General features: G+C 40.3%; 1 protein-coding gene across 1 annotated transcript in view; it reads right to left on the bottom strand.

Moving 5' to 3' along the window:
* Nucleotides 1–19860, bottom strand: part of HMGCR (3-hydroxy-3-methylglutaryl-CoA reductase) — a 1147080-nt gene that overhangs the window by 649076 nt on the left and 478144 nt on the right. Inside the window, exon 7 of the mRNA XM_044064441.1 lies at nucleotides 4320–4426. Coding sequence (XP_043920376.1) covers nucleotides 4320–4426 — 107 coding nt within the window. The remainder of the gene's footprint in view (nucleotides 1–4319; nucleotides 4427–19860) is intronic.

Here is a 19860-nt window from a genome sequence, read left to right as displayed (position 1 = left end):
AAGCCCGCTTAGCCGGCGGGGCCAAGACGGAGGTCTCGGCCCGCCACTTGTGGTGCTTCTCCCTCCGGTCCTTCTTCCTGGCTTCCCTCTCCTCCGAACCCATAGAGGGAGTTTGAATCCCGGGAGGAGGAGTGGGAGCAGGCACGGCAGGAACCACCGGAGCGGTAACTACCAACGGGGCGGAGGCCGAAGCCGAGTCCGGGGGCAAAAGGCCCGCCAAGACCAGTTTCGACCTCCGCTCCTTCAATGCCCTGGGGTTGAACCCTGCACAGATTGAACACCAAGAAGTGAGGTGTTCAACCCTAAGGCATCAAACGCACCGAGTGTGGCCATCAGCAGGGGATAGCTTATGGCCACACTCGAAGCATTTTGAAAATATCGCCTTTGGGGCCTCAGACATGGTTTTTTTTTTTTTTTTAACTGAAGATAGTTAAAGTAAATTAACTAAAAAAGAAAATAACCACCCACACAGAGGGCCCCAAAGAAACCACAAGCACACAGCTACGTACCAGGGAGGGGAGGGATACTAAAAAAAATATCAAATTAACCAAAAAACTATTTTAAAGGAGGGAAAACCTACAACTTTCACACAAATCTATAATTTTCTGACAGAAAATTACTGTAGAAAATACCAAAAAAAACACTTAGCTGACAGGAGCTCAAAATCCAGCTGTCACCATGAACGCGGCAAACTAGATCTGAGGTCATGTAGGGAGAGCAGGGCATTATGGGTGAGGGGAGGAGCTAGGAGCTCGGATCCATAGCTGGATAAACCATGCCGGTTCGGATCCGATATCGGATCCATACCCACAGGTTGCTGACAAATGAATTCTCCTACTTCAGATCTTATTCTTAAATATAAACAAATGTGCCTGCATTGATAATTTATATTGTGACATCTTTAAAGCATCAAATAAATATTTATGTTTTAATTTTGTGTATAAAAATGCTATTGTTTTTAGAATAATTCTTTCAATTGATCTTAATTTATCTCAATTGATTGTTAATTGTTTGTTTGGCTGTATGTTTTCTATATATAAAGAGGGAGGGTTATTTGCTATGTTATGTACACTGAAGAAGGGTTTTTACCTGAAAGCTTTGTCCGATTAAACAGCTTTTTGTTGAAGTTGCGTTGTTGAGTTCATATTTTATATTAGTGTCACAATTTCTCCCAGAACTTTCCTAAGCTCCATTATAGCAGTCTTAGGTGGAATATAAATACATGCCACTGTAATCCTCCTCCCTTGTTAGTAGCCCTATTGCATTACAAATCTGACATTATCATCTTTTTTATCTTCTTCTATGACTATTGGAGCTTCTCTTGCAATTAATATAAGTACTTTTTTTCCTTTATCCCAGGTATTCTGCTGAATAACCACCCTTAAAACCTTTCTTTATCAAATTCACATGTTCTTCTCTTTCTAAGTGTTTCTCTTGCAATATAGCTATTTGCAGTCTAAAATAGTTCTCTACTCTTTTTTACCTTTGACATTTAAAGACATTACAAAATAAGCATTACTGCATTAAAAATTTATTATTCCCACTTTTTATGTATAACAGCTTTTTTGTTAAATGTCTAGTTCCAGCTTTTGTGTTACACGTATACACTGTTTGACAGCTGGAACTTTTATACGGTTGTTTCTTGTCATATCCATTTGAGCCTGTCATAACACAAAAAACTATATACATCTTCAAATACTGAAGTTTTATCCTCCTAATGGGAACAAAATTCCCCAAACTGACAGCCAGATTCACAGATTTGTGTTAGCATGTTTAACTTTTCTTTTAGGTTAAGATGCATGGTGCACTACTAACTGCTAATTGGTTGCGTCTTTTCTTTATAGCTCTCCCAGCTGGGAAAACCCCTGAAAACTTTCAGACATTATGCCAAATTCTCTTCTTAGTTTCTTTCTTCAGCCAATAACTCTCCACCAGCCTGTAGCCAGTTTCTCTATCAGATTGTTTCCATTGAGACACAAGAACCAGGCAGCCAGTTTCTCTTTATCAGATTGTTCCATGGAAATATAAAGACCAGCTGCAGAAATGCTACTGAGCATGCATGTATTTACTGAAAACAGCCTCGTAATATTCAATATCCTTTTCATTTACTTGCTTTATTCTTACAACTTGTTACTAAATCAATCCAAGGTCCTTAATCCAGTCATTTCCCCATGCAAGAATGAGAAAAAACACATTATTTTTTCTTTTGTCATGCTCTTTTAACCAGGCTTTTTTTCATTGCATTGTCTACATTTCTAATAGCTGAACAAAAAGAAAGAGAGAAGGAAGAAAAAAAGCAGCACCTGTTTGATGGCCACTTCATGTTGAGCCTTTTGGCTGCTAGAGCTGAAGAAGCAGAATAGATTTTTTAACTACTGAATTGAACAGTTTTCTTGTCAAGATGCTTGCACTAGGGAGGCAGGGCACTCTTGAAGGACTTTACAATAAAAAAAGTCATTCAATTAAAGTAGCAAACAGAAAAAAAACAAAATCAATGAAGTTACCCATCACCTTCAGACAGCAAGTATGTGAAACACAAAACAAATGGTACGGGCTCATTAAAAATTCCACATAAGCACACCACAAAAACAACTTGGTTGGGGAGCTGTCATTCTGGTGCTGGAAGTAGTGGACCTATTTTCAATGGCTCTGCATCTGTATTTTGAGAACTAATGACTTATTTTTTTTAGAAAAATCTCAAGGACTGAACATTAGACAATATTAAGGAGCATGTCAGAGGTGACTCCAATTACGTTTTAAAAAAGACAGATTATTTGCTTCAACTATGAAGATCTATCTCCATTGGATGTTCCACTGCAAACATAGTGAGAATTACTGGACTGAGGGTACAGGACATTTTCTGAATTAAAAGGTATGGAGACAAAGAAAGCAAGGCTAATTTCTTTGCAGCATGTGAAAAGAAAAAATGCAGTTAGCAATTAAACTAATGGTGAACTTGGCTGGGATCAAACGGTATCATGCATACATGCAGAGAAGAACTGAACAACTGGAAAATGAGGCACTTACTTAATCTTATTTTTTTTGTTATTTTGAATAAAGTGCTTAACAAGATAACCACAAAAGGATTTATTTACTTATTTAATCATATGTGCAAGCTTGTTTGTTGGGGCAGGATTTCCTGTTGTAGTTCATCATTCGTATAAGCCTCTTTCACTTCTAATCCACTTTTGAACCTTGTGTTTGGTTTCCCCTGCCAGCAACAGTCATTACACATATACTTACTAGCAAAGTGAGGTATGTGGGAGGCATGTAGGTTAGGCAGCAGCCATAGCTGCTCAAGGGAGATGGTGTCTTCTCTTACAGCTTTACTTCCCCTTATGTACTAGTGCTGCATTAGCAAGCCATTTCTTGCAATAATCCACGGCTCTGGTAGTGTCCCTGACCCTAGGACAGCAATGCTCCCATGCCCACCTACATGCTCAGCCAGCCTGCTACTCTGAGCCCTGATCTTCACTGGGGCTAATGAAGTGACCAGCCTTCCATCAATGCATCACTTCGACATTCCCCCTGGAAAAGCCTTACCATCCCCCACTAGCTCCAACAAGCTCCCACGGAGAAAATGAACTCCAGTAGCTGGAGTCTTTGTCAGGACTTTACCCTTCTGAACCAAGGAAGCTGGACAGGTTTAACAACTCTTGGCTTTCAGAATTTATTGATATGGCAGAAGACGCAACTTAAAAAAAAATAAACCTGTTTTGCGTTTTATTTTGCTGATAAGGATGGCCCCCTGAATTTTTTCTCAGATATAAAAATCACTATCATGAAAGACTGATCCTGCAATGCCTCACTACTTAAATTAATGGATTAGGATACTGTTTTCTATGCTAAACTCATTCCTTACTTCCTACAATTAAAAGCGGTCAACTGGATCTTTCAGATGGAGCACTTCACAATGAAAATTAAGAAAAAAATGATGATGTAGCATAATTTTTTCCCATTCTATGTAAAGCATTTTCCAATGACTACCAAGGTTATCATAAGGCAGGTATGGTTATTTAGAAAATTTGAGTAAACAGAAAGAAATGCTCTAAAAAAAAAAAACACTCTTGTCTTCATTTTTTTGCAAAACCACTTGAAACATGAGGAGTATAACTAGGAATATAACTAATTGGAAAACAAACATGCTTCAGAATATGATAATTCGGTATGTGAAGCCATAAAATAAAGCAATCACAGCAGAAAGAATGAATACAAAATCAACAATGAAAATGATAAATGGTACCTTAACAGAAGGAAGGCTTGATTAAGTTTATTCTGGTTAAACAAATCTAAAAAAAATGTGTTTTCTCCTATCTTACCTCTAATACCAAGGAAACACAGGCTGGGAAGAAGGTCATAAATACAAAGTAATTAGCCAGAACTGACATGCAGCCAAAACAGCACATGATTTCAAGCTGTCGCACTCCTGTAAAAAAAAAAACAATAGCTATAAACAAGCTGAATACCATGTTTATTTAAACCTTATTTGTTTTTAGTTTGTAGCAGATCCATACTACAAATGATTTTCTAAAGTCTACTGGTTTCCATAGCTAATCAGTAAATCAAAGGCAGTCATTTTTATCAAGACAGTTTTAGAAAAAAAATCATGGTGTACTCTAATTTGGATGTTAACTGTGACTGTATGCAATACTTCTCAGGCAAATATTATTATTTTTAATTAATACTAAGCAAACAGCAAAACTGATTAGATTTCAGGGCCACCTGCATTAGAAACAAAAGTGTACAACGTTCAAGGCAAATGTAATTCTGGCTATACATCTCTGATAAAAGACAGCATCACAACATCACTGCTACTTTTAACAACTTTTATGTAAAAAAGGAAACACAGATGAACTGACTGAGGTAAACCCTTCAGCAGACATTGGTGGAATGGCCTTTAACAGCAGCCCAGCAATCCCCTTCTAAACAGAAAGACAAATTAAATCTATATTCTGCATATTAAAAGTACAGCTACATTAAGTCCTGCTTACTTGTAACAGCAGATGTTCACAAGAATCACTGCTGTACTAGCAACTGGATAGCAGTGCCCTGCTACCCTATCTCTGGCAGTCTACTAAAGCTAAGAACTCCTCCCCCGCCTGTCTGTGAGTGTAATGGACCATTCACCTGAGAGTACAGTGGCTGCCATTCAGATCCACAGACAGGACCCTTTCAGTTAACTAGGGTCCAGAAGGATAAGATGAAAATGCAAGCTTAGGAACAACAACTGTTCCAAATGAAAAATTACACACATGTTCGCGCGCACATGCTCACACACACACATGCACGCACCCCCCCTCATCACAAAAAAGGACGCTGAGCAAAACTCAGTGGCAACTCCAACACTAAACTATATACATCCAAAAAGGGGGATGGTAGGTAGGTGCTGCCAGTAGGGCAGTATGTTGTATGAAAAAGAAGTTATGTATTCACCATAACATTCCACTGTGTTGCCATTTTCATTCTTCCTCAACAAATGGGTTCAGATCAGACTCTGCCACTTTCTACAGATTCTAGGATCTGAATCTCAAGCTCCTCCCTTACTCATAATTCCCCTGAGCAATACAACACCTCAGTTCGAGTTTGCTGCTATTATATATGTATATATAATGCATCTCTCTCTCTCTCTCTCTCTCTGTGTATATATATATATATATATATATATATATATATATATATATATATATATATACACATACATATACATATGTGTGTGTGTGTGTATGTGTGTCTACAGACATATATAAATGTGTGTGTGTGTATATATATATATATATATATATATATATATATATACACACATATATATAAGTATTACTATACTATGACAGTAAAACCATAGATCAAAGATCAGGGACTCAAACACCAAGTATGGTTCCTAACCACTCTTTCATCAGATATCTCCTAGGGTTAAGGACAGGGAGAAAGGTGGGAGGGAAGTTAAGAATGAAAATGGACAACACAGAAAACGGTATGGTGAGTACATAACTTTTTTATTAAATGTTGTCATTTTCATTTATTCATCAACAAATGGGACAGAGTCCCCAGCTCCAGTAACCTTGGTTGGCTGTCATGAAAGGATGTTCCAAAGCACCATGGAACCAAAGGCAGCTCCATTTCTTAGAAATAATATCCAATTTGTAATGTACAATAAAAGTATGAGTATTAGACCAAGTGGCAGCTGCACAAATATAGTCAATAGAGGTTCTAGCCCAAAAGGCTGCCTAAGTAGACACTGACCTGGTTGAATGTGCCTTCAGTTGTTTAGGTAAGAGAATACCTTTCAAGAAATAAATGAATGAAATGCATTCTGTTATCCATTTAGCCAGGGTAGTTTTGAAAACTGGTCTTCCCTTCTTACATTAGAAAAGGAAACAAATAGTTGTTCAGATTGTCTGAATATTTTGGTTCTGTCCAGGTAAAAATGCAACTGTCTATGTACATCAAGAAGATGAAGGGTGTATTCTCCTTTATTTTCAAATTTAGGGAAAAAACTGTCAAGTTGATAGCCTGATTAATATTAGTTTCAGAGGCAACTTTAAGGAAGAAAGAAGGATGTGTGTGTAACGTAACTATCTTTGTGAAAAATCAGATACAGTAGTTTAGAAGAAAGCACTTGGAGTTCAGACACCCATCTTGCAGAAGTTATAGCTACCAGAAGGACAGTTTTCCAAGAAAGAAACTTGAGATCCACCTTAGTTGATTGTTCAAATGCAAGTGCACTAAGGTTTGTAAAATCATGGTAAGGTCCCAAGGTGGAGTGGGATCCTTTACTGGAGATGTAAGCAAAAAGGTACTTCCTAAAGAATGCTTTATACAATTTAGATGATGCTAAAGAAGAGGCATCATCTCCTATATGATAGTTTGAGACAGCTGCCAGTTGAACGTTAGCAGTAGAAAAACTTGATCCATTCTGGAAAACTGAAGTAAGAAAGTCTAGAACTGCTGGAGTTGGAGCAGTGAAGGGGTCTAATTGTTTTTGATTAGCCCAAACAGCAAAACTTTTCCATTTACTGTTGTAAACATTTCTAGCAGAGGCTTTATGAGAAGGGAACAAGTTTTCTCGAACTGGAGAGGAAAGCCTGGAATGTCTAGCCATCATCAGAACTAGAAAAACGATGTGGTCAGTTTGAGGCCTGCAATATCTGGGAGAATCTGGCCTGAAGGGCGAGATAGGAGGTCAGAACTGGGATCCAGCATCCAAGGAAGACATATTAAGTGAGACCAAAGGAAGGGAAACCACACCTGTCAAGGTCAGAAGGGAGCAATAAGGATTACTCTGCCTTTTAATGAACTGCTTTCTGAAGAAATTTGGGGATGAGAGGTAGGGGAGGGTAAGCGTAATGGAGACTGGAGGGGCAAACATAGACTAGAGCATCTTTTGGGGTCTATTCCTGAGAAGGGACAAGGGCAAAAAACCTGCTGCATTTGTTGTTTAAGTGGGATGCAAACAGGTCGCAGCAAGGCTGACCCCACTTGTGGAAGTTTATGTTTGCCACAGACTGTCTGAGAGACCACTCATGAGGCATGAGGATGGTTCTGTTGAGTCTGCCTGCTAGAATGCTGGACTTCCCCAGTATATGCATTGCTATTAGAAAGCGGTTGGAAGATATTGCCCACTGCCAAATCCTCACTGCTTCTCAGCAAATGGGGTAGGATCTGGTTCCCTCCTGTTTGTTGATGTACCAGACTACTGACATGTTGTCTATTTGTACTACAATAGTTCCTAGAGGGAGAAAGCTCTGAAAGGCCTGCAAAGCTAGAAGCACCACTCTCATATCTAGGAAGCTGACATGCAGATTGGTCTCTAGTAATGACCACGTGGCCTTGAACAGTCCTTCCCAAATAATGTCTCCCCCACCCCAACTGGGATGCGTCCATGGTCAATGTGGTGCTGAGTGGAGGAAGGAGTAATGGACGACATAAATTTAACTCCTGGGAATGGACCCATCAAAGAAGAGAATCTCTGCACACTCAAAACAATTTTACAGGCTGATTCAAAGGATAGAGATGAAGGACCACTGCACCACTGGAGTGCACTGGAGAATTCTCAAATGTAGGTGGGCAGTGGGAATCAAACTTTTTGTAGCAGCCATTGACCCCAGTGCTTTGAGAACCCATCTTGCCATGGGCGTTGGGATGGATAGGACTTGCTTGACATGGGTCCTTAATGTACGAATTCTGTCCTGAGGTAGAAAGGCTAGACAATTCACTGTGTCTAGGCAAGTCCCTATTATTATGGGACAAGATCAGTTATTAAAATATATATTAATTTCAGTTTCATTAATGATTCTATAATACGATTGTTAAAAAAGTAAATATAATCTGTATGTAAGGCAGTGAAAAAATACAGCTTCATAAGCTAAAGTTACTGATGTGTTTCAACTGCATTATTTTAAAATGTAACAAAGTAAAAGAAACTTGTTAGCCTGACTCCTCCAGGCTAAGAGTGTGATAACCTATGAACCATCTATGAACCATCTATGTTGCTAGGAAAAGTCTGAAATATCCAAGGTAAAAAAAAACAAGATCCTTGGAGCAGGTGGGTTATGTAAAATTACGGGAAATTAAAACATTTTCTAAAGTCATTGATTTGCCACAAGCATTGTAAATGTAAAAACTCTGCATGGTTAAATTGATAAGCAAGTGTATAAAAGATGCAGTTTCCTTTGTTCAAAAAGACTGGTTTACCAACTGCTATAAAGATAGTCTCCCACCACTGTAAATAAAATTTCTGTTTGCACATCCTGAAGTGTTGTTCCTGACTAAAGGCAAATAAGGTAAATTATTAATGTTATTTATTTATTATAATTATTATAAGATTTTGGTGCCGTGATTCGGATCTGAACTTTGGTATTGCTGCAAGGCAGTCCTGGAATAGGGCCCATCACAAATTGTCTGCGAGCTCCACACTGCTTTGTATGGAATAGTCAGACACTCAGATGTGCAAACATACTAGTCTTGGCAGGGAAATTATTTTCTATGGAGAAAAGAGTTGGTTTGTGTTTTCCTCTCTTTCTCTCTTTTAGATAACTTTAGCAAATGCAGAATAAGTGAATGATTGTGTTTTGTTTGACTGAATTGTTTGTAAGGTGTACAAAGTAATAGTTGGAGGATCCCACAGGAAATTTGTTGCTACAGGTAGGACCCCACAGCAAACAAGAATAGTAAATGTATGTGCAACATACTGTAAAGGACAAATTAACACAAAGAGGCGTCTTGTATCAAGGGCAGTACCCTCAAGATTGAAAAGTAAGAGGTATGAGAAATGTTTTGTGTTGTTAATGTATGAATAAATGAAAAAAGAGAAAAGAAAAACATCAACGATAAAGCTAAACAAATTCATGAGCCTATAGCATGTTGGAACGTAGAGTATGTGTTGTTAAAACAAATTTATGAGCCCATAGCACGCTGGGGCATGGTATAATTGTGTGAAAGTACCCTCAGAGGGTCCAAAGGAGTGGTCAGTTCTGGACACAGTACCTATCCACCCCGTTATCTTGATCACAGTGCTGGAGATGTAACCTTTGAGGTCGCGCCAGGATGTAAGCAAGTGGTTACTGTGGGAAAAGGCTGATCAAAACCTCTCCTTTGTCATTGCATTATGACAGACTTCCTACCCTTCCCTCCCTGTATGATGTGTAGATTGCTATAGTTATTTTCTGTCCTCTGAACTGCCAGGATCCAGGGGTTTGTAAGGTAAGCCTTAACATTTTTTATTTATAAAATAAGAGAAATGGGAGCAAAGATAAGCAAGATCAAATCCCTGAAAAGCAAACACCTGCATATTTTATGTATTATGTATATATGTAGTTTGGCGTTCTTTTACCTCTGTTTTGTTTTATTATAACTATGGGAAAGAAAGTTGTAAGTATTTGCATGACTGGTTTCAGCTTACTAAGAACTGTTCTGGTGGAGTATTTCCATTAAATGGAACATCTGATAGGACTAAACTGATGACATTGAAAGGTATTTTGGAAGAAAAGTAAAGCAAAGTAAGTGAAGAACACATGACAGGGTTTTATTCTTGGTACACTGAAGCACTTAAAAGGGAAAAGGAGTCAGCATTAAAAGGGTTGCAGGATGCTAATAAAAAATAGTTGCAACAGATGAAATATGTTAAAAAGGCAGTACAGACCAATAAAAAGGATCCCTTTATCCTGTCTTAGCAGGTTTGGAGCAAACTGAGGAAGGCCAAAAAGCAGAAACTTCTGAAGAGGATGATAATCCTCCAGCAGCTACTGCATCCCCATCCCCATATGCACTGGTGCAGGTACCTCCTGTCCAAGACTCTGTTGTTTCTCAGACCCCTACTTTTCGGTCAACTGTCCATTAGACACCCAGTCAGCATGATACTGTTACATCTCAGACTAGTTCCCCTGTTCAATCTTCATCTTCTGAACAGGCATCTGCAGTCCGGGGGGTTCTTCCTAGCCTTCTCAGATAGCTTCCGCATCCCCAACATGGGCATTAGTGCTTGATACTCCTGTATCTCATCATACATGCTCACATGACAGGGTACAGCAGGAGATCATAACCTCTGGAGGGGATCTTTTGGTACCCCTCAGGGAAATTCTGAGGGCTAATAATAGAGAACTTGTTCATCGTCCTTGGACCCCTGCTGATTTGCATACTATATCTAAAGGTTTTCCAAATATTAAGGAAAATCCATTAAAGTTTAGGTAAGAATTAAAAACTATAACAGAATGTTTGAATCCTACATTGACAGATTTAAATCAGCTGCTTAGGGTAGTTACTTCAGATGAAATAAGGAAGCAATTACTGGAAAAGGCTGAGATAATGGATTTTACTCTCACAGGGAATGCATTAACAGATAAAAGGCCAGCACTGTTAATCAAAATTACGGACAAAACAAAATAAAGGGGAAGCCCCTGCAAACCAGCATTTGCTAGACATTCAGGAATACCAGAACCAGAAGAGCAAGCTAAGCCAGCTATGGCAGCAGCTTTTGTGCAGGTTCTGCAAGCTCCTGTACAAAATCAAATAAAGCAAGTGCTCACAGACTGGCAGGGAAAGGACTTAGAGTCTTTATTAAGTGCTGCAAATCACTGTACAGAGTATTAGGAAAAACGGAGAAAGCATACTGAGGATAAGCTGTTAACTTTACAAATCAGGCAGCTAGAAAACTTGAGTGGTTGATGCAAAAGGTGAAGGGGTAGAGGAATTGCTGGAGGATTTAGTAAAAGTGCTGGCCAAGGGGAACAAAGTGCAACTGGTTGGCAACAACGAGCTGGCAGTGCCCTTATGTCTTCATCCAACACATTTTGCTTCAATTGTGGAGAAGCAGGACATTGGAGAAGATAATGGCCACACAGGCAAATGCTGAGAGTCCAAGACACTTGGACTGAATGGCAACCAAATTATAATAATGCAGTTTTTCCTCCACCTCCTCACATTGGAAGGAGTCAGGAAGCCCCATACTGACTAGGTCAGGGGAATAAAGCAGAAATAAATCTTAATCCCCTACTGCCAATATATCAAAACAGACCTTACATTAAGATGGAAATAAATTCAAAGAAAATCCTATTTCTGGTGGACACTAGAACCACTAGGTCACTGTTAAAAACTACTTCAGATAGTCAAATACCAGCATCAAAGCATAAAGTAAAGGCAGTCTAAGTGACAAATGCTACTGTTACGTATCCTGTTTTGGAACCTAACCTCATTTCTTTAGGTCCAACTGAAGAAAGGCATTCCTTCTTTTTGAGTAGTACTGCACCAGTAAATCTGCTAGGAAGAGATTTGTTATGCAAGCTGGGTTGTACTATTTACTGTACCCCCAGAAGGGATGTATCTGGATGTTCCGACAGACTCATAGGGGGAAGTACTGGCAGTTTCAGAAAAAGCTGAGGAACAGCCTGTTGAAAGCAAACAGTCAGATGAAAAGTAACTACAGCATGTACCTGCCAACACGCTAATGAAGTAGGTATAGTGAAATCAGCAGAACCAGTAAATATAAAACTAAACCCATCAAAACCTCTCCCTAGAGTTACACATTATCGTCTAAAGCTGGAAGCACAGCAGGGAATCAAACCTGTAATTTAGTCTGATAATACCAGCTAAAAGCCCTTGCAATTTTCCCAGTGAAAAAGCCAGGAAAGGATACTTGTAGATTTGTACAAGACTTAAGGGCTGTAAATAATACAGTATTGCCTACTTTTCCTGTTGTTTCAAATCCAGCAACAACATTGAGCTGCATATCACCTACAGCTAGTTACTTTTCCGTAACAGATTAGCGTTCAGCATTCTTTTCTATACCCATTCACCCTGAGAGTCAGTTTCTGTTTGTTTTTACTTATCAAGGACAGCAAAATATCCGGACATGGTTGCCATAAGGATATACTGAATCTCCTTCATTATTTTCTCAAATTCTGAAAAAAGATTTGGAAAAATGTGACATTTCCGAGTGGGTTTGTGTAAGTACAACATGTGGGTGATTTACTAACAGTATCAAATTCCTTTCAGCAATGTCAGCAGGACACCCTGCATCTTCTGACTACCCTTGCAGAAAAGGGACATAAGGTGTCGAAAGAGAAATTACAGCTATGGTCACCTCAGGTAAGTTATCTTGGTCATTTAATATCTCAGGGTAGGAGTCAGGTGTTACCATCTCATACTGATGCAATATTAGGCCCCACGTCCGACTACTCAGTGACAGCTTACATCCTTCCTAGGTATGACAGGACACTGCAGACAGTGGATTTCTAAATACGCAAAAATTGCCAAACCTTTGACAAATCTCTTAAAGCAGGATACACTAGATCCTCTCCTTTGGTATAGTGAAGAGGAAAATTAATTTCAAAATTTGAAACAAGCGTTAGGTACTGCTCCAGCTTTAGGGTTACCAGACTATGATAAATCTTTTATTTTATTCTGCCATGAAAGAAATGGATTTGCTTAAAGAGTGCTTGCACAGAACCATGGGGACAGCTATCATCCATTAGCTTATTATAGCACAGCACTTGATTCTGTTCCACAGGTTTTCCACCCTGTTTAAGGGCAATTGCCACTGCTGCCATTCTAGTTAATCTTGCACAATCGCTGGTGCTCGGGCATGATCTTACAGTAGCTATCCTTCATTCTGTATCATCTCTTTTACTTAAAATGAAAACTCAACCACTCTTGACTGCACGTCTAACTAAATATGAACTTGCGCTTCTTTCTGATCCATCTATTTTTCTGATCCACTGTCCCATTTTAACTCCTGCATCTCTGTTGCCTACTGCTGAGGATGGTAAAGAGCATGCTTGTGTGCGTAACTATTTGCTTTCTCCTAGGAAGGACTTCCAGGACACCCCTATACCCACTGCTGACATTAGCCTGTTTGTGTATGGCTCCTGTGAAAGAAATCAAAGAGGACAACTTGATTGCAGGAATATCCTTTTGCACCAAAGACAAAATATTGTTGCAACAAAGATTAGAGGGTGTTCACTCTGCTCAAATAGCTGAATTAGTGGCCCTGCAAAAAGCCTGAGAGTTAGCCAAAGATAAGGTGGCCAATACTTTTACAGACAGCTGTTCTGCTTTTGGGGTGGTACATGATTTTGGGCAACTTTGGAAAGATAGAGGGTATTTGACCTCTTTAGAAAATCAAATTAAAAATTCAGAGTACATAAAATCATTGTTAGATGCACTTTTGCTACCTAAGAGGCTGTCTGTAATAAAATGTTGTGCATTTCAAAAAGGCATAGATGCTGTAACAAAGGGAAATAATTTGGCAGACCAAGCTGCTAAACAAGCAGCAAAAGATTGTTGTAAAGATCTGTGTATGTGAACTATGACAAACTCCAACAGTAATGAAGAGTTTGATTTTGAAAAGTTGTTAGCCTTTCAAGCTGAAGCATCACAGGGAGAAGTTCGGAGGTGGCTCAAAGATGAATGTATTAAATCCTCTGACGGAATACAACATCCGGACAACTGACTGGTGGCGCCTGCCTCTTTCTACCTTATTTGGTAAGGGCATATCATCTACCAGCCCATGCAGGTAAGGTCACTTTATTTAATCAAATTACCCGAAATTGGTATGCCCCTTATGTCTCTCCTCTTTGATATTTCAGCATGTAAACAACTGTGGTATATGTCAAGAGTATAACGTTAGTAAAAATGCAAATATTAAGACTGCATGTCTGCCACCACCTTGGGGACCTTTTGTTAATATGCAGCTGGACTTCATCCAGATGCCTAGGACTCATAACTTACAATTTATTTTGGTGGCAGTGTGCATGTTTTCAGCATGGGTGGAAGCTTATCCATGTCACAAAGCTGAAACAGTCACAGTTGTCAAGAAACTTATGTATGATTTTATATCAAAATTCAGTATACCATGTACTATCAATAGTGACCAGGGAACACATTTTAATAATTCTTTAGTAAAACAGCTATGCAAAATTTTTAATACTAAGTTGAGTCTTCACTGTCCCAACCATCCACAGTCATCTGGATTAGTAGAAACGGTAAATAGGACCCTTAAAAATAAAATTTCAAAGATTTGTGCTGAAAGCCACTTAAAGTGGCCCAAAGACATCCCCTTAGCATATGAGGGCCTCACTGAATGCCACCAGAAAGTTGAGTCCGTATGAAATATTAATGGGGAGACCCACGGCCATTCCAGCTACCCCTCCCATGGGAAATGCTGATTTAACTTTGTCAGATGATGTTATGATTTCTTACGGTCAAAAACTCATTCGTGTCTTGCAGCAATATCATCGAACAGTAAAAGCAGCACTATGTAAACCTCCTGACCAGCCCTGTCATCAACTGCAGCCAGGTGACTGGGTTTACGTCAAAACTTTCCAGAAAAAGAATTGCCTGGAAGCAAGGTGGAAGAGTCCTTTCCAGGTGTTGTTAACAACCCTGACTGCTGTTCACGATGCAGGACTACTAATGTGGATCCATTCATCTCATTGCAAAAAGACCTGTCGTATGGGGACCGCAGACAAATCACTGAAGCCAACAAAGGGAGACCGAGATGTGATAGGCAAATCATCTGGCCAGTAAAAGAAGTCAACTTCAGTAGCAGTCCATGATGAATCTAGTGACAACAGGTACCCTTGCTTTGTTTCTGCTGCTATTTCCTCTTATATACCGGTTGAAAGAAAACAGTTTCTTGCTGGTTCTTCAGAAATATGCCATAGACTTGAATGTAACAAACTGTTAGCTATGTTCACATATACCAAATCATTTTAAGGCAGGGATTCCTATGATTCCCATCCCTGCATCACAGGTGTCATTTGTAAAAGACCTTAGTAACATCAGTCTAACCTATCGAAATGTAACTGATTTTTCAAAGGGTGTGTCTCCAACTTGCAACCACACATCATGGAGACGCATGTTATGTCAAAAGTAGGACTGTACCAGTAGGAATCAGCAAATGTAATGACAACAGGCATAAAAGCATGTTAGACTCTTTGCACTTAAAAAGCTATGACTGGGGGTGTGGCATGGGCATAACAAGGGACCATTACTACATCTGCAGTGATCGTGCCCCCTGGTTGCCTAAAACTGGCCTGGTTGTTGCTTTGTGGGCTATATTACCCCTGCTAATAAGCATTTCAAAAATCCACCAGCAGGTAGCCTGAGAAATAAGTGAGCAATTCACTGGGTATTTTCAGTCTTTAATCCTGAGTATGGAGTGCAGGCGACAATGCTTAAAACCACCATGCTTGCTCAAATTCTACAAGAGGTAGCCAACGAAACTTCGCATCACATCAGGATCGAAAATGACTGAAATGCGAACTGTGGTGTTACAGAATCAACTGGCACTTGATATAATGCTTGCTGCAAAAGGTGGGGGGGTCATGTGCCCTTACAGGGAGGAGTTATTGCTGTTCATATGTTAGTGACCATCATGATGAACAGGAAAAACTGGCAAATTTCATAAAGCAAAAGGCCAAAGATTTGGACAGCACATCAAAGCAGTGGATACTTTTTGAATGGTCGGGCAGTATTTTTGGTAACCTAGTCCAGGGTATTGTAATTGTACTTTTTATTATATTTTTGATCATTTTAATATTTTCTATTTTAAAGGCTGTAATTACAAGATATTTAACCTCACCTGCACATGAAATGCCACTGCCTATACCAGATGATGAGCGTTCTATCTCAGTAGACAATGACTATTATGATGTTAAAGCTTATTTTATCAACTTAAAAAAAAATTAAAATTTAACTACGTGTTGTATGACACTAATAATGTCAAAGGGAGAAACTGTTATGGGACAAGATCAGTTATTAAAATGTATATTAATTTCAGTTTCATTAATGATTCTATAATATGACTGTTAAAAGGCAAATATAGTTTGTATGCAGGGCTGTGCAGCTCCATCAGCTAAAGTTACTGCTGTGTTTCAACTGCATTCTTTTAATATGTAACAAAAAAGCAAGTGTTAAAGAAACAAAGGCATGTTAACTAGTGTAAAAGAAATTTGTTAGCCTGACTCCTCCAGGCTAAGAGTGTGATGTTGCTAGGAAAAGTTTAAAATATCCAAGGTCAAAAAACAAGACCCTTGGAGCAGGTGGGTCATGTAAAGAAAGGTGTTCACGTGAAGTCCAGGGCAAAAGTCACGAGACATTAAAACATTTCTAATGTCACTGATTCGCCACAAGTACTGTAAACAAAAACTCTGCATGGTTAAATTGATAAGCAAGTGTATAAAAGATGCACTTTCCTTTGTTCAAAAAGATTGGTTTACCAACTGCTATAGAGATAGTCTCCCAGCGCTGTAAATAAAATTTCTTTTTGCACATTCTGAAGTGTTGTTCCTGACTAAAGGCAAATAAGGTAAATTCTTGATATTATTTATTTATTTATTTCTATAACAGTAATAAGTCTATTACTTGAACTGGATGAAGAGGAGATTTGTGCATGCTGATGGTGATCCCCAGTGAGAGTGAGAAATGAAGTAAATAATCTCTGGCTTTTATTAGTAGATGCCTGGTTAGTGCAGTAAGAAGCCAGTTCATCTAAACAGGAAGCACTCTGAATCAAAGCAGTCTCAAGTGAGCTGTTATCACTATCATGTATTTGGTGAATATCCTGGGGGCTGTGGTGAGACCAAAGGGCAGGGCTCTGAACTGGTAATGATCGACTCCCAGCCGGAAGCGCAGATATCTTCAAGAGTGCCTGTTCATTCTGTTGTGATAGTACACATCTTGAAGACTGGTCGCACACATCCATTCATTATTCTGAAGAAGTGGCAGAATGGACTGAACAGTAACCATCTGGAATTTGCAGTTCTTTGCAAATTGGTTCAGATAACTTAGATGCAAAACTGGTCACAGGTCCCCTGTCTTTTTTTGGCACTTACAAGAACTATGAATAAATCCAGGATCCTGTCTGGTCTGGAGGGAACTCCTGGATGACTCTTGTCTAGCAACTTTGCAATTTCCTGAGCTGCTAGTTCCCTCTGATTAGGTGGAATATCAGGGGGAATTTTCTTTGGTTTTAGTGGGATTTGTAAAAAAAAGGAATGAAGTATCCTCTGGATATGATCCTTTGCAAACAAAGGTTGTTTGTTATGGCTAGCTAGGTGTCCTGGTGGAAGGATAAGTGCCCCTCACTGCCTCCATAGAGGGACAGTCGGGCAATCTTTCAGGAACACTGGAAACATCTGCCCGAGTAAGACTCTCAATATCCTTGATTCTGTAGAGCCCCTCTGCCACATAAGCAGCGTCTGCCATTATAACTATTTCCCATTCTGCCTCTGGGGAGAAATCTCAGTGTGACTCTTGGAAAGAACTTTGGGGCTTCTCGAACCACATTTTCTTACCACCACACTGTTTCCTGGAGAAAGGTCTCCATGGGGTAGGAAAAAGAATTCCAACAGCTGACAAGGTCTTTCAGTCCTGTTCACTCTGGGAGAGTGTTTCTCTCACAATGGGCTCAAACAACGATGATCCATCAAAGGGGGCATTGAGAATGATGCCTTGAAGGGTTCCGCAAAGTCATACAACTGCATCCAGGCATGTCTCCTTATGGGTATGCTTGAACTGACCACCCTTTAGGTACCTTCTGCGGCATGCAAGATCAACCTCATGGACGTGTTTGTAATAGATTGTAGGGTAGCCACTCATGAGGAAAAAGATTTCTGAGCCTCTGTGGACATCGACCCTGGGGCAAAATTAGAGAGTTTCTTTATAAAGTCCCTCTGTAATCTGGTGAAATATGCCAGGTAGTTCAGCGATCTCAATTCAAAGGTCACTGATACATAAAGCCACTTCTCAAATTCATCCAAAGCCCTAGACTCTCTGTTAGAGGGATGGACAGTGGAGCTCTGTTCTGCAAGTTCCTTTCTGGTGGCTGCCACAACAACCATGGCATCTACAAGATTCCCTCTCATCCAGTGTAGTCTGTCGGGGCACTTAAAATTCTGTCCGGGTGTAGTGGGATAGGTTTCATGGAGTCCGGCTCCTTCCATTCCCTGGAGGAAAGAAAGGTCTATAAGCTCATCCGTGTGTGTGTGTGTGGAGGGGGGGGGGGGCTAACCCAAGATGCAGATGGGCCAGACCCAAAAGCTTCCAAAGACACCATCTCCACCTGGGAAGGGGTTTGGAAGGCCAACCACCTTTTTCGTGAAGGATCTCTGGAACGTCTCCAAAAGAGACCTTTTCTGGTGGTGATCTGGGGACCCTCCCCTTCATCGAAATCGGTGTCATCTGTGAAAGATTCCTATGGAGAATCCAGGTGCCTACTCTTGTATGTTCTCTTACGAGGGACCTCTTCGGTGGGATGTTCTGGGAAGGTATGACAAGAGAAGGAGTGCTCTATGGATGGAGCTGTTGGAAGCTATTCTGGGCTGGCTGCCCTTGAGGTGTAAGATGTGAGAACACAGACACAGGATCCAGAGAAGGAATATGGTATGGATCCAAAGAAGGGAGAGGCGACACTACTCTCGGCTGAGAGAATACTCTCTTCACCACCTCAAAGGCAGAGGAAACCAGAGAAGCCAAGGACAATTCCCTTCAAAGCCAAGACTCCTGGAACAGACAACCCCCTGAGCTTCCCTGATCCTCCACTTGGAGGGAGCAGAGCTATGAAGCTCAGAGGCTCGAAGAAGAATCCACAACTCCAAAAACTTCAGAGTCTAAGTCAACCTCTTGGATCTGATGCCGATGCTTCAGCTCCAAGAGAAGTCAAGCTCCAACAGAGACAGAACTGACCGGGCCAGGGAAGTAGTCAGAGTTGAAGAAGGAAGATCTTTCAGATCTGACGTACTGACTCACTGCGTCCTCACAACCACTGGCTCTGAAATGCGTGGTCAGATCAGAGAAGGAGTAATGACTGGTAGAAAGGCAGGTTGACAGCTCACTGATCCAGCTGGGGATGGAGCTGGCAAAACCCCAATCTGGATTTGTGTTCTGAGGAATTTCCTCATCATCCTATCCACCTCAGCTTCAGAAAGACTATGAGAGGACCTGACAGAAGAGGACATGGAGGGTAGCCTACAGGACTTCTTAGGTGTTTCTTAGAGAAAGGGAGATCTAAAGCTCAGAGACACTGGTTCTGGGGAGAACCTGGGAACGCAGATCCGAGGGGATGCAGCCATTGACCGTTTTGGATCCGAAAGCTTCAGGTCCTATAATTTCGAAACCTTTTGAGGAGGTTCAGAAAAAGTCTGAGGAGGAGTCCAGGCAGGAGAGCACTTCCAGTGCACCCTCGGCTCCTTAGCTTTTTGCCAGGGGGTTCAGCCCCTGAAGAAGTACCTAATGAGGAAGCTGAAGCAGGGAGGAGACCCTTTAAAATCAGTTTGCTCCTCCAATCACTGATAGCTCTAACAGTAAAAGCTGCACAAATAGAGCAGGGAGTTTCTAAATGTGCTGGCCTAAACAATAAATGCAGTC

Source organism: Protopterus annectens, chromosome 2.part2 (genome assembly GCF_019279795.1).
Source record: "Protopterus annectens isolate FY-2018-M chromosome 2.part2, PAN1.0, whole genome shotgun sequence".
NCBI lineage: Eukaryota > Metazoa > Chordata > Ceratodontiformes > Protopteridae > Protopterus > Protopterus annectens.
Note: the sequence above shows the minus strand (reverse complement) of the source record. Positions and strands in the feature narration are given on the sequence as shown.